Genomic DNA, 14,914 nt, shown 5'->3' with positions numbered 1-14,914 from the left:
TCAGGTGTGGCAAAGGTGGCAAGCTAACCGAAAGGTTCCCCGTTCGCAGAGGTGTAAGACAGGGTTGTGTGCTTGCACCCACCCTGTTTTGTATCTTTGTGAACGGGGTAGTTGCCCACCTCAACAGGATTGCTAACTCTGATGCCCCGAAGCTGACTGGCAACAGGGTGCCCGCAATTATGTTTGCGGACGACACCCTGTTGCTGTCTAAATCTCCGATGGGGATTCAACGTATTTTGGACGGCTTCCTTGACTTTTGCTCTGAGAGGGGATTGGAAATAAACCCCCAAAAAACCAAATTTATGATTTTAAATCCGAGCGCCCGAAATAGAGCCCCTCCCATCCTAGGAAAGATTCAGTTAGAACGGGTCCATAACATTGAATATTTGGGCATTACGATAAATGAATATTTTGCTTGGTCATCTCACCAGGCCAAAATGACCATCAAACTGGCACAGTTGGCGGGTGGCACTTTGCGCCTGGCGAATAAATCAAGCTATCGACCCCTTGCCCCAATCATTCATATATACAAGATGCAAGCGAGAGCAGGGGTTACTTATGGGGGTGAGTTGTGGGGCTATATCCAACATCCGAAGCTGCAGGTCAGTGAGAACAAATTCCTGCGACAGCTAGCCACCCTTCCCCAGAGTACCCCATTACTTCCACTCAGGCTAGATCTGGGTATCATTCCAATAACAGAGGAACTGGGACTTAAACCCCTAAAATTCTGGAGGCGGCTGTGGTCTAGTCCTGATCTTATAACTTACAGAGAGGAATTACAGGAATTCTTGGAAATAGGGAAGACAAAGAAGATTCCTTGGCTGACCTATGTCAAGGGAAGGCTCGAAGAAATTGGGCTTTCAGAATTATGGTCTGACCCTATCAATTCATGCACGAAAACCTCCAAGAAGGCACTCACTAGCGCCTACAATGATTTAATGCTCACTAATGCCTTCAACAATTCCCCTGAGGGGTCCCTGACAAAATTATTCCTGAAAACTAAAGACACTTACACCTTTGAAAAGGTATTGGATAATATTTCCCCCGCACTAACAAGGAAATTGTTCCTCCAGTGGCGTTATGGATGTCTGCCTCTGGCCTCGTACACAGCGTCTTGGACAGCGTGTCTTACGACACCATCGTGCCCGATGTGTGCCTGCCCGATAGAGGATGACATTCACGCAATCTTCTTCTGTAGGGGTTATGACCGAAGTAGGAAATATTGGCTAGTCCCTATGCTCAGGAACCTAGGGTTTAGATCTTTTCACACTGCGTATAGAGTTTTAAAATCTGATCTCTCTCCTCATGTAGTTTTTGCATTGTCAAAATTTTTAACTGCATTATGGGTTACTCGAACTCGCATGCTGAAAAGACTGGTATAATGGACTCCTTCAGTGATTTCCCCGAATGTTATTTAATATTTAATGATTTTTTCCATCGATCACTTTATGTTTAATAAGTTTTTAAAATGTTTGTTTGTGTTGTATCTTTTATGATCTGTGATCGAAATAAAGATTTTTTGAATTGAATTGAAATCTTACGGTGACTATCACCGACAAGATATTTTTACTGTAGCAGGCCAAGGTGTCCTATGTAGAAAACCAGAGTTTGAAATTAAAAAACTAATACTGTATCTAAGGAAGGAACCAGCTTGATAAATTAATTATTGTATTAGTTATTACAATCTAGTGCAATGGTGAAGTCGGATTTCGAATTATTACTAAGGAAAAGTAACTTTTATAAAGTCACCTTTTCCCTGCTTTAAGTTCACGGAGACTAATTTGTGTTCTCTACCTTTTCAATTGTGCCCCAAGTGGTATATGTGAACCCAACAGACCTGTAAAGCAGAGTTTGACATTCAAGCAGGATTTGACACTGTAATGACACAACACTGTTTTTATAGGACAAAGGTAACTCTGAGAACAATCTGAGTTAGAAAAACAGAATTATGCGGACGTTAATCATCAGCTCTTGTGGAGGTGTTTAATGCATATGCAACTACTTTCTTCTCCCCAGAGGGGATGGAAAGCAACAACTAAATATTTAAAAGAGAACAGTACCTAAATTGAATTGTAACGTGCGCTGTAATGCCTGGAGGTACAAACTTACCAAGCCAATTTAATATATTGCTGGCTCAACGACAGTTCATGAAATAATTGCATTCACTTCAAGTGCAGTTTATGGACGAAATAAACCCAATATTTTGCATATAAATTTATATAAATAATACCTAATCTTTTATTCATTTCACTCTGTCATCTTACAAATGAAAATGTAAAACAGTATGAAGTACTAAGTTTATAATTACAAAAACTATTCCACGGTTACATTTTTAAAATGTCTGAAATTGAGTCTGTTACTTCTTCAAAACACCAAATCACAGTTTGATCATTTCATCAAATAACATTAATAAATGTAAACAGTGTTGTTTTTTTTTTTGTATGCGTGTTTAAAAAATGTATCATCTTTAATGGTACTCAACATTCCAATGTTCTAATTAGCATTACCTGCATACTTAAAGGTTAATAATAATTTGTTTGAATATAGGACTGTGCTAATTTTGCCATGTCACTATTCCCAACGTAATGGTTCTCAATTGATCAATCGTTGAAGGATGAAATGATGAACTCACCTTTCAAGATATTCTAACCCAGACGTTCAACTCAAACCACGTCAGTAATGAGCGTTTTAACTTAGCGTGACATCTTGCCATTCATAAAACGTCATAAATCTTATAGCGATTTAAAAATGACTATGCAAATTATGAAAACAGGTGAAAATATAGCCAATATATCTATATTTTGATGATTTACATAATGAACATTATATTTTCAGTTATTCACTACATTTTCAATCTCATTTTAAGCATTAATTTTCTTTTTTGTGCAAGTAGAGTTGTTGACTGAGCTCTGAGCCCAACCGTTTGCATCCCGATGAACAAGGAGTCTATGACATTGCATGGCACCATACCTGTTCAAATGAAATATTGCATGTGTGCACCTGCTCAGAAGTCTGCAGCTGGTGCAATTAAAAGGTGTGCTGAATACCAGGCTGCGTAGTCTAGAATCCATCTTTAATTCACTACCAGACACTCTTTGCAACTTTATCTTCTGCATGTTCCTGCTTTCTCCCTTTGTGACGGTTTTTCCATCTTTGTCTTCCTCCGTCTTTACGAATTGCGTGTTTCCTCCTCTCCTGCTATCAGAAAATACGTGATGCAGAGAAAAAGTGCAGGTCCTCAAAAATAAGTGCTAGTGGCACCGAAGAGCAAACACCGGTTCAAATTAAGCACTGCATTGGAGTCTGTAATCCGTGTATAAAAGGCTAACTCTAATTTCCTTATTACAGTCTAGTTGTGAGGCTTATAGCAATCTGAAATAAAGAAAAGGCGCAGCTGCTCAACTGTAATAACTTATTACAGTTGAGTTCTGACATCATAATGCCAGCTGCCAGAGCCATTAGCCAGGGTGAAAGGCAGGTCAGGGAGCATCATCACAGCTGCAGTTTAAACAAAGAAAACGAGAACTGGTGTTTCCTTCTTTTGATTTGGTTTTCTAAAAAGAATATGAGATCAGTAGAAATGAGATATGTATGGCATCAAGTTGATTTTTTTCTATGTTATAGTCATTACTGGAAAGATGGAATCACTGCATGTTTCTAAAAAAACTGAGCCATTGTATTTTTAACCTAATTTACATTGAAATGATTCCTATATTTGCAGAAAAATAACTTTTTGCTGTGTTAATTTCGCAGTACAGATTCAGCATTTATCCTTCAGGTCTGCAATGAACATGAAAGCACAAGGCTCCAAGCATTTACTTCATTTGCTGGAAGGGGGATGATGTGATAGTGTATTATAAGGAATAAAATACCTCTGTCATACATTAAGTATATGGCAATTCACTTTGAAGTTTCATGACCTTTTAAAGGAACTTGGCCTTCGGCCTGGTTACACTTTATGGCTATAGGACTCCTCTGTGACTTGCAATATCCTTATAATGTACGATATGGGTACGTAAGCCTCTATATCAACAGCTCAAATTAATTGTGCATTAATTCCAATTCACTAGAATCAAATAGCTTGAATCCAAGAAGTTGGAAATAGTTAATTTACTACGACAACGCAATGTTTTAATGCCTTTAGTTTGAACTTGCATCTTGATTTGGCTGCTTATGTCCTACATTCTAACAGCAAACATTGGAGTGTTTAAATCTTCTGCTGCATCTATAATGAGGATTTTATTGGGCATGAAAGTGGTTTTAGAGGGAGAATAAGAGTTTAACCTTTGTAAATTGGATATCCATAACCGGGAGTTATCAGCATCCAAGAAAACAAATTATTAATGCTGCTAGTAACACAAGGAATAAAGGCAAAGAATCGATCGCTGCTGGGAATGACGTTCCTCTGGATCCACACCCATTTCCTTTTATGGTTCCTTGAGCCATTTTAGATTTTTTAGTAGCGTCCAATGTTAATGACAACTGGACACAGACCCTCCTCCTGGGAATGCATATTCTTTGCTGGAAAGAAGGTGGACTTTGTAGCCCAGGAAGGCAGTCAAGCGTTTTCTTCAACAGAGTCTTACGCTGAAGACAGAAGGCCTTGATATGGAGAGGAATCTCTAATTTAAGAATGAGTTGGTATGCTGCTTAGCTTTCTATATCAAGGACTTTCAGAAGATTGTGAATGCTGGTAAGGAAGGTATCAACAATCAACACAGGAGATGGCAGGTTTTCCCTGACTTTGAGCTGTAAAACCCATACTGTTATTCTTTACATAAACTCTGTACTGATTAACCTGACAAAAATTGTGTGGAAAAAATGCTGGGTTTGTGTCAAGTTTTCTCACGACTCGTTATCATGATTAATGCACATTCTCAACCGTTTGGGATTGAATTGGGATTACAGCATCACTCTTAATTAGAGCATAATCTAGAATGGAGTTAGACTGAGGAACAAGAATATTCTCTTCCCCAAAAGATGCAGAGACCTCCCTCAGCTGTGCAGGGATATTACACATGCCTCTAAAAGTGGTACACACAATAAATTGTGTATTTGGAATTTAGACATTAGGACACTGAATGCTCTGAATGAAGTTTGTTCTTAACATTAATACACATCTTAATTCTTTCAGCTTCAATGTAAAATATTTGGATGTTGAAGAAGTTTATAGTCTGAAAAAAATGTCTCAAAGGCTGGCTTGGGCACCAAGTCTTAGCAATTCATGTTCTTACTCAACATTAATACAAATTGTTTGGAAGTATGCAGCGGTTCCTTTTCTTAGCCAGAGTTATAAGTATCCATATTTGTATCCACTGTGGGCCTCTTTGACATAGTAGTGTACTAAGCGGCAGGTATCTGTTGAGAAATATCCTGTCGTGTCTGTAGAATCGGTGTAGGGTCTTGAGGTCGAGGCTCCACAGGAGGGATCTCTCGTCTACTAGCTACTCCTCAAAGTTTGATCATGGCTAGCAGTGATGTTCCATTACAGCTTCTTCAATGCTATATACACGTCTGCCAGCCATGCTGCTAAACAATGAACCAAACAGCTTTTGAAGTTTACAGCTTTAGGCCAAACAATAAGATCTCTCGGCTATGAATCTACAGCACTGCTGCAATAGATTTAAAAGACACACTTCAAAACACTTTGCCATGGCCACAAAGCTCTGCATTGACTGAGTTCTGGGATACTCCTCAATTTTTTTTGTACTTTTCCAGGAAAAGTAGAGGACTATGTTTGACCTCCAAAAACATACTGACCAATTATCCTAGCTAAATGAAGATGGTTTAGTCAGATGATGGCCGGCTCGAATCTTCTCCACCTCCTGCAGGCAGCAGACACGTAGATGGACCGCTCTTTATTCTGTTAGGGCATAGGTTATGACCGCTGATGATGTGATGAAGGATCTTGTGAATACAGAGGAGACTTTAGTTCATCAGTATGTAATCTACTTTAGAGCAGGGGAAGACAGGCGCTGGTGCTGACCTGGGTATCAAAGACTTGAAGGCACTCTACTGCTTTGCAATGTCTTTTTTAGCAGGTCGGAGGTGGAGTTGGCCTTTTTAAGGCACGTCGAGACCATTCAAGGGCCTTGGAAAAAGACACATTAAACCTCCTAAAAAGGATTTAGCCATAGGCTTGTAAATCTATTGTCACATTGGCCAAAAGCTGGATCTTCAAGATTCTGCTTTAGAAGCCTGTGTGAGATGGTAGCAAGGCAGGTGCACTCCTGTTCTGTACCTTCATCACATTATCATGAGCAAATAAACATCCAGAAACCACAGGTTTTAAATCTGCAGCACTTTGAATGGGGTGGAGGACTCAGTAATAGGGTTGCGACCTTTGCACTTGCACAAATTAGTGTTGCAAACTTGGATCTATCCTCTTTTATTCAAACTCTTCAGTGTCAATGTGAAAGCCTTTCCCTCACAAAAACATTGTCTTACTGACATCAACTGTAGTAATTTGTTTATACTGCACAATAACCAATCAAAAGGAAATTGCCTAGAACAGAATCGCAACACGCGCTATAGAGCCAGGCGAGAAAAACTGTCCTAAACACAGAATGTCCTGAAAATGGCATGCAGCAGAAAGGAAATAGCTAATTATCACCTCTGCCAGGAGAGAAAACTTTCTAAAAAAGAAAGCGCAACTTAAAAAATGTGTCAAAGAAGCAGATCCCTACACCCTGCCTAGGGAAACAAAAACAGGAACTGGGTGGAAATAATCGGTGAAGCACAGGTTGCACATAGACAGGGGATGGAGAATGCTTCTTCAAAGCTGACGCTACTTTGGAAGGAATGTTCTGAGCCTTGTCCTCAGCTGCAGGCACCAAAAATATGTTTGGAAAGTGGAAGAGCGGGACACCACAGCAACAACGGGACTGAGAGTAGAGAACTATTGCCTCTAGCTGTGAGATGTCACAGCATCTTTGAAGGAGATCTGTTATTAGAACAGGGTATTACATGAAATGCAAGGACTCTCCTCTCCCAAGGCAGAATCAGCAATGGTAGTCTACATGAAATGTCAACATATTGAGACTGGAAATAAGAAAGGGATGAGGATTTGAAACACAATCATGCATGTGGAAGTCACCTGAATCCTCCTCTTATCCAGCCAGAGCAATTTATCTGCCTTCAATGCATTCACTTTACAAAGATGAATGTAGTCTAATGATAGCAAATTGTGTTTCAATGCAACAATGAGAGAAGTACACAGGGGATCACACTACACTATCCTCCAACATACAATACAATACACAAAGGCAAATACAGCAAGGTCATCAATTATTTAAAAATAAAATAAAACCCTAGGAGACCTTTTGCCTATCAGGCTGGTAAACCCTCACCCACCATCATAGGGTTGCCACCTTTCCCAAAGAAATACCGGCCATTTATTCATGTTTTAAGATTCTGCAAAGGCTCCGATATAGTACTTAATTAGGGTTTTATATAAAATTGTATACATTCTTTTTAAACACTGCTTTTCTGCCGTTGTTTACTTTAAGTATCAGTCAAGGATCATTAACCCCTTGCATGCTGATGACGGCCCCCATCCGTCATGCACTACGGGGCTCATGTGCTGATGACGGCTGGGGGCCGTCATAAACCCGCCCACCGCGATTCTGCCGCACAGGTGCAGAATCGCGGCAGCATGCAAGGGGTTAAGGACACTCTAAACCACGTTTTAAATTGCTTTCTTCTTATATTTTCTGTTTTAAGTATGACCGGAAGAGGGAAAATGCAATCTTTTTGTGATTTTTTTGTACCAGTGGGGACATTAGAATACTGGTCATGCCGGTAAAAAAACTGAGAGGTGGCAAGATTACCCACAGAAGGCAGCACGCTTCGCGCATAAAAAAAAACAACAAAAAAATAAATCAATAAAAAAATTCTGATCTTGCCACATTTGTCTTTGTGTATTGTACAAATATGATCCCCATTGAGGGGAACATTCTAAAATACAAGAGTACCTCCACAATATATATTTCTCCACTTAAACCCACAATAAAATGTACATTTTGTCAGTCAAGGTGGGTGCAAAAAAGCTGCAAAATGAAGAGTTTATTTTAGAAGTATGAGCATTTTCCTTTCAATATTCGTCTACTTTTCACAGCTAAAAACGATATTTGAAGCTTTGTAACATTCCATTTATTATTCATAAGGTTTTTTTTCGTACACGAATAAGGCTGGTGGTGTTCCCTCCTAGGACAGAACAGTCTTGTTTATGCCAAAAGAAAATTAAAAAAATCTTCCAGTGAACACACACTCAAACGGCAGCTCGGGCATATGAACAGGGATCGTCTTCTCTGCTACTGCAAACGTCCAAACACAGCCGCCATGACACCCTCACAGGAAGTGACACGCGCCGACAGAGAACCTTTTCCTTCCTCTGGCGGGAAAGGTCAGAGGAAATCAAAAACACCATAGTTCTTTGCTGCTTGACAAAACAAACACAAGGGGTTTAAAAACAAAACAAAAAAACACAATAATTTAGGCAGAAATGAGAACAAAACAGTATTAGCTATTGAAACTCAGTGCTTAAAAAAAACTGAAAAAAATGATGCAGGTTAATTGTGTTAAATCCAAAAACAGTGTTATGTCAAGCCAGGCAAGCAGGCAATCCCCCCTGCGAACAGTACGCGGTCCAGAGCCTTAGGTGGCAAGATTAAACTACGGGTTCTGCCGATTAGTGCAGCATTGTCAGTGAAGTTCAAAGGCGCACAGCCGCTTATCACAAACTGCGCCGTTTCGATTCCCTTTTTAAAAAAAATAATATATATTTATATTTATGATATCAAGACCAAACGAGCACGCTGGCATTTCTCAAGGGCGAAAAAAAAAGCAGATGAGTTTTTTTTCACATCACATCCACAAAGAACTCACTAGGGTTTCCCATTGCAATTCGGAATGACTGTCTACTAGCGGTGAGTTCAGGGGGCACGGAGGATAAATCCCGACTCGGAGGGGCACCTGGAGGCCCCATGGCAGAAGGTGGCGGGGCCATCATCATCATCATGGGAGGACCGTAGAGAGGAGGTACCCCTGGCGGCCCGTAGGACTGGTGCGTGTGGTGGCTGCGGATGCTGTGCGCAAGCGAGTGGTGGCTCCGGTGGCTGTGGTGGCTTAGGTGGCTGTGATGGCTGTGCTCGCTAGCTGGTGCGGACCGCTCGCTTGCAGCCCTTTCTCGACGCTTAGTACTCCTGGTGGTGTGGTCTGACTCGCTGCCACTACCGCCAGACTTGCAGTCCCCGCCTTTGGCTTCCTTCTCTTTCCTTCGGTCACTGCCACTTCGGTTTGAGCCGCTACTTCGGCTTCCTGCAAAAAAACAAGATTGAGAAGTAATTTTTAAAAATGTGTTATAGTGTAAGTGCATTATTAAGTTAAGGATTGTGTATACTGAAATTGTAAGATAGGGCATGCTTCCCCATGATCAGAAGATCCACAAGGAAATTGAAATCTGAAAAGTAAAACATGCCTGTGATATTGGGAATAAGATCATGTACTGTAACTCAAGAGAAAGGGGAAGGGAAGAAGCAGTTGTAAGATTTTAGACCAAGGTCATCTCATACAGGTTTCCAAAAGAGTCTAGGTAAAATGTGTGATGATGTGTCATGAAGAGTATTTCACATTGTGTTGACCCTTGGCACTAAGTACCACAGATCCTCTTTTTCCCCTAATACATTTTTTTTTCTGATACTTCTGTTGTCCAATACAGGCGTGGTATTGTGGGTGACCATAGAAGCCTGTCTTTGCAAGAGAAGTGGGCAGGATGCTGGTGATAACTGAATACATCATACGGGCAGGGCTGGCAACACCTATTTTAATCTTACGTCGAAACCAGACCATCCAGAGCAGCATTACTCACAGCCCAAGAAAAGATATCAAAGACGGATGTAAAAAAAGATACACAAGTGTGACTAGACCTAGGAGCAATGAGGCACTATGGGCTTGTAAAGAGTATGTTTCCCTGTTGAAGACAGAGTGTAAGAGAATACATTGCTATATCAGTGTAACATTCCGTGAACGTACGTGCCTCACTTGTGGTCAAGAACATGGTGACCATTACATGGCGACTACTTTTCAGACTTAAAACGAAGTTAATATTCTGTTTTGCACAACCCCGATAAAATCAACCATGTATGTATATAACATGATAAGGTGTGTGGCCTGCTGGGTAGGATTATCCGACATACGGGCCAATGGTAGCAGCATGGATAGGTATAGGTACAGTTAAAAGATGAAAGGCATGCATCATATACACAACTCTGTAATGCACTTAGTGGAAACGCAATACTAAACACAACTAAAGACTGGTGTAGCCAACTGAACAAGTTGACCCTGAACACAGGGCTCCTGACTGCCCTCCTAGCCAGTGGCGGCTCCTCCGCTAAGGCGGAGGAGTGCCGCCCCACTGCTGAAAAGGAAAAATAAAATGAGAATAACGTATTGTTATTATCATTTTTGTTTTCCTATTGCAGTCAGAGGCGGGGCTGGGCAGGGCTGGCCAGAGCAGGGAGAGGAGTGGTTTGCACTTCCTAAGTGTGCATGACTGCTTGGCCGGCCATCTTGGGCCGAGCAAACAGTCATGCCCACTTTGCATCTTCCCCACCAGGATGTAATGCACAGCCCGGTGAGGAAAATGCCCAGCCTCCCATACCTCGTCTGAGTGTCGAACTACGGCACTCAGACCAATCACAATGCTGCAGTGCAGCGTTGTGATTGGCTCAGGGGAGTTTGGGTGGTTCCTGCTACCAGACCGGAGACAGGAAGAAGAGGATGGAGGAGAGGTGGCGGCCGGCCGTTTTCAGGTAAGTGTTTTTTTTCTTTTTCGTCACCCGCCCCACCACCCAGGCCCGGTAGCAGTCACTCCTGCTCCTAGCCCTAGGGTATGTTCTCCTCCCATCTTGAAGGTTAGGGAACGTTTCTGAGCCCAGGGTAATAGGACCTACCTTCACTGTGCTGGCTCCCAGCGCTGCCCCCAGCATAGCTGTATCCTGGCTCAGGGAATCCAGGGTGTGGGTTGTAGGGGTGCACTGGGGGGTACTGGTATGAAAAGGCCATGGGCCAGGGTGCTGCTCCTGGGTGGGGCAGAGGAGCCAGTGTGTCCTGATCCGAAGCCCCACTTGAGCCATCTCGGTCATTCAGAGAAAGATTTGCAAGATCTGTAAAGAGACAAAAAATGCTTGGGTAAATTATTTATGCAGTAGGCGCAACCTTCTCACCCACTCTGTATTGCGTCTACAGACTTCCATCCCACATTATGGACAGAATGCATCTCACTGCCTTCCTGGTACTTGTTTATTCAGTCTTCAGAGGTACAGGTGCTAGAGGAGAAGCAACATCTAATGGTAGTGCTCTTGTCCTAGGTATTCCTAGGAATACATTCTCAGTTGTCGCTGCAGTCTCGCCAAGGAAAGATCCCTAGAAAACATTTAAACCTTTAACTGGTAGAGCCACTCTTTAGTCGTCGTGAACAGTGGCACCCAGTAACGAGGTTACTCAGAGGCTTCCACAGGAGTAGAAGGCATGGGACAAAGACCTATGTGAGAGAGTACAGGGTGACCTGTGTTTTACATCAATTATAGTAATGTAAGCTTCAGCTATGTCAAAACAAGATTTATTGAGCTATACCACCAGGTGAATCCTCCTGCAGAAGAGATTAACTAACTGGTGTACCCAGATCACTGTGAATGAATCTCTCAATATGGACTCAACAATGATAGTCAGTACAGAAGAGCTGTTATCCAGTTGTAAAAAAGCAAAGTATTTGCAAAATGTTAACCGCTTTATTTCCTCTTTTGAGGCATCTTTCTAGGTTCTAGAATAATGTGACAGCTGCAAGCGACTGGAAGCTGACTCGACGTAAGTGTGATAGTGTGACGGGGCAAGGGAGCCGGAACCTCAGACTAATGCAGAATGGTGGACAGCCACACCTCTTTTACCGTGCTCCTTGTCCCCACAGCATACACCGGCAACATGGACCGAAGAGGACGACTCTGTATGGATTCCGGGAAATACTGGCACAGGTCCCTTTAAGATGGTCGAGCCAGGTAACAAGACTCCTCCCCCTGAGGACGCAGTGGCGTCAAAAGCCGGAACAACTGGGACGGAGATGGAAGGCGTTTCAGGTGGAGCGGAGACCCACGAGGAAGTCGACGGGAGGTACCAGGACGCTGATAAGACGGAGCACGACAAGCCAGGAGGCCAACGATATCACGCTGCGCCCTGCCACGTTCCCACGGGAGGAGCGTGGCTCCAAGAGGTACGGGGCCGGGTAGCGGGCTGGGTCGGGCGAAAGAAACATCAGTGACCGTTTTCTTACTCCAGCCTGTCCTTCCCCCCCCCCTCCCTGCACGAGCACTGTTCCCCCACTGGTTAGGGGTAGTTTAAAGTGTGCACGGACTGTTGATCCCTCACTCCCGATCCCTTGAGAGTATCACCGCCGTATTGTGTCCTGACCCTCGTTTCCTTTCCTTTGCCGGTACCGGAGCGAAACCCGGAGCGGAACCAGGAGACAACGCCCGGAGCAGACACCGGCCCCTTGACGTCACAACAGCCCGAAGACAATCCAAGAGGACTTCTTTCTTTATCCTGTTTAGTAATCCTGAGTTTCATGAAAAAAACTTATATCCCAATAAAGCCTTCGTTAAAACCGTTACTGAAGGCGCCTGTATTCCTCTTTACAACACCTGCCCCTGTAGAGCCCTCAGTACCCGGTGTCAACCCCCACGTCCCAGCCTCGCCGGGACAGATAGCATCTTTTCTGTATGCCTCAGACAAAGGCTTTTTGAGGCCAAGCTCCAGGAAACAAGAAAATATGGCATTAAGTGTCACAGGATTTCAACTAAAGACTGACAGCAAGCAAGGCCAACTACAGGGTGACTGTAACAGCTATACTGACCCAGCATCCACCGTTTGAGGCATCTAATCAAATAGAGTGAAAGGCATTGGGAAGGCCCTGTGCCATACAACATTAAGGTGGACAGCAATAGTATGTGGTGTCAGGACCTTTGTGTTGCCAGGCGAACGGTGACCTGAGCAGTGGGCATTAGGGTTGCACGGTGGAGTTATGTCAGGCACAGGTCTTCACTGGGACGTGCATTACAGTTGGAGTATCCTCACCCACTAAAGATCCATGTAGTAGTGTCAGATTTGATCAGACCTATGAGGCGGATTGGGCTAAAGGCTGACCAACACATTAGTTGGACTCGGTGTGGAGCACAAGCTTAAGCTATGCCCAGTGTAGAATTAACAACCACAATAAAATACGACACAGTGTGACTGAGAATTTATCAGGTGAGCTAAACAACACTTATTCAGTTTTGTCTAAAAAATGGGGCATAACATGCAGATGTTGGTGCTTACAGCACAAAATTGTGCAAGTCCCTGTTTTAGCTTTGTCTTATTGGGTGGCTTAACCTGATGAAATGTACTTGCAATTGGGGGTGTGGGAGGTTGGAGGGGGGATTGGAGGGGGGGGGGTGGAGCGGGGGCAATGACAATAAAATATAAGTATTTACTTTTTCAATGAGTCCAATTTTCCCACAATGAAGACACCAGTGGTGGAAGTGGATTTAAAGGGCTTGTGGAAGACAGACCGACATAATTCATGTGCCTCTTGCACTGCTGTACAGGTGTTCCCAAATCACTCCTGAAAAATGTTCCGCACATTCAAACTAATGTTTATGAGGATATGGTGTAACTCTTAATGACAGGTGTTCTCCAAGAATTATGTGAGATTCCTGCATAGATTAGTAGGATTAAAGTCCACTCTACGGATCCCTTGTGCCAAGAATAGGAGTGGCGACTGCAGGTCACAATTAAAGTGCATTGGGAGTTGCAGGCCAGAGATGAGATGTTAGGATGAGCCGTTTGTGGTTATGGTTCTGGATTATTATGTGATAATGCAGATTATGCTATGGTGAAGCATTTTAGGAGTAGAATACCATGATAGATAGCAGAGACCCGGTTCTACAATATAAGGGGCACCACAGATTGTGGAGAAGATGCATTAGCAAAGATAACAAAGTCTGCCTGGTGGAGTAGACGATCAAGTGTGGAGATCAATGCTGGGAACAGTAGATGCTTCCACAGACCAAGAATGAAGTGAACAAGAGTTTATGAGACCCAGTTCAGAAAGGAGAAGGGGTTCCATTGGGAAGAGTCGCAGAGGACTACGGAACCGCGATTTGAGGAAGCTTCTCTGGAATAGCAGAGATAATGGAAATTAGGATCAATATATATACTGGCGAGAGTCGGTACCAACCTATTGAATAGTAGAGATGCTCTACATCAGAACTAGTGTGTTCTAGCAGAGCACCTTGGGATCCTTGAAGAGAAAGTGCTCTGCTGTTTAAGGCTAGCATACGCTAGCAGAGTGGTTGGTCTACCATGTGACAAAGACATCCCTTGAGGTGATCAAACTAATCTTGGAAGAGTTGCAAAGGTTATCTGAAGATAAACTTTTTTCAAAACATTTCCTTAAAATTACGATTCCATTGAGCACAATTTAGTCATGATTTCTTTTTCTGAAACACTCATTAAGCCATGCCCCAAAATTTGTTTACGAGTGACACTTAGATACAAACTTAACCCACACAGAATCAAAAACATCTGTTCCTTAGTTAAGCTAGGAGAATGTTTCAACGTACTGCCAACGAGATCTCCGAAGATGTAGTAACACTGCTCCGAGAAGGTGATTTTGTTCACTGTGTGCCGGATGTAACCCGCTTTGAGAAGATTACTGGCGTACTTGCGGGCTTCCCGGCGGTCTGTGAATCCTTCCACGTGGTGATAAAGCCAATCTACCACATCCGAACCTGCAAATAATATCAACATTTAAAAAAAACTGTGAGACCATGGAACCACACAACCCACAAGAGGCACTCCTGAGAGCATGCCGAGCCTGGTC

General features: G+C 42.9%; 1 protein-coding gene across 2 annotated transcripts in view; it reads right to left on the bottom strand.

Moving 5' to 3' along the window:
* Positions 1-8,034: 8,034 nt before the first annotated feature.
* DVL3 (dishevelled segment polarity protein 3) overlaps positions 8,035-14,914 on the bottom strand; it is a 449,584-nt gene continuing 442,704 nt past the window's right edge. For both annotated transcript variants that reach the window (XM_078667336.1, XM_078667337.1), the window contains 4 exons: positions 14,655-14,822; positions 10,953-11,165; positions 8,887-9,318; positions 8,035-8,437 (listed from right to left, as the gene is read on the bottom strand). In XM_078667336.1, the coding sequence (XP_078523462.1) occupies positions 8,406-8,437; positions 8,887-9,318; positions 10,953-11,165; positions 14,655-14,822 (845 nt within the window). In that variant the 3' untranslated portion in view covers positions 8,035-8,405. The remainder of the gene's footprint in view (positions 8,438-8,886; positions 9,319-10,952; positions 11,166-14,654; positions 14,823-14,914) is intronic.

Source organism: Lissotriton helveticus, chromosome 11 (genome assembly GCF_964261635.1).
Source record: "Lissotriton helveticus chromosome 11, aLisHel1.1, whole genome shotgun sequence".
NCBI lineage: Eukaryota > Metazoa > Chordata > Amphibia > Caudata > Salamandridae > Lissotriton > Lissotriton helveticus.
Note: the sequence above shows the minus strand (reverse complement) of the source record. Positions and strands in the feature narration are given on the sequence as shown.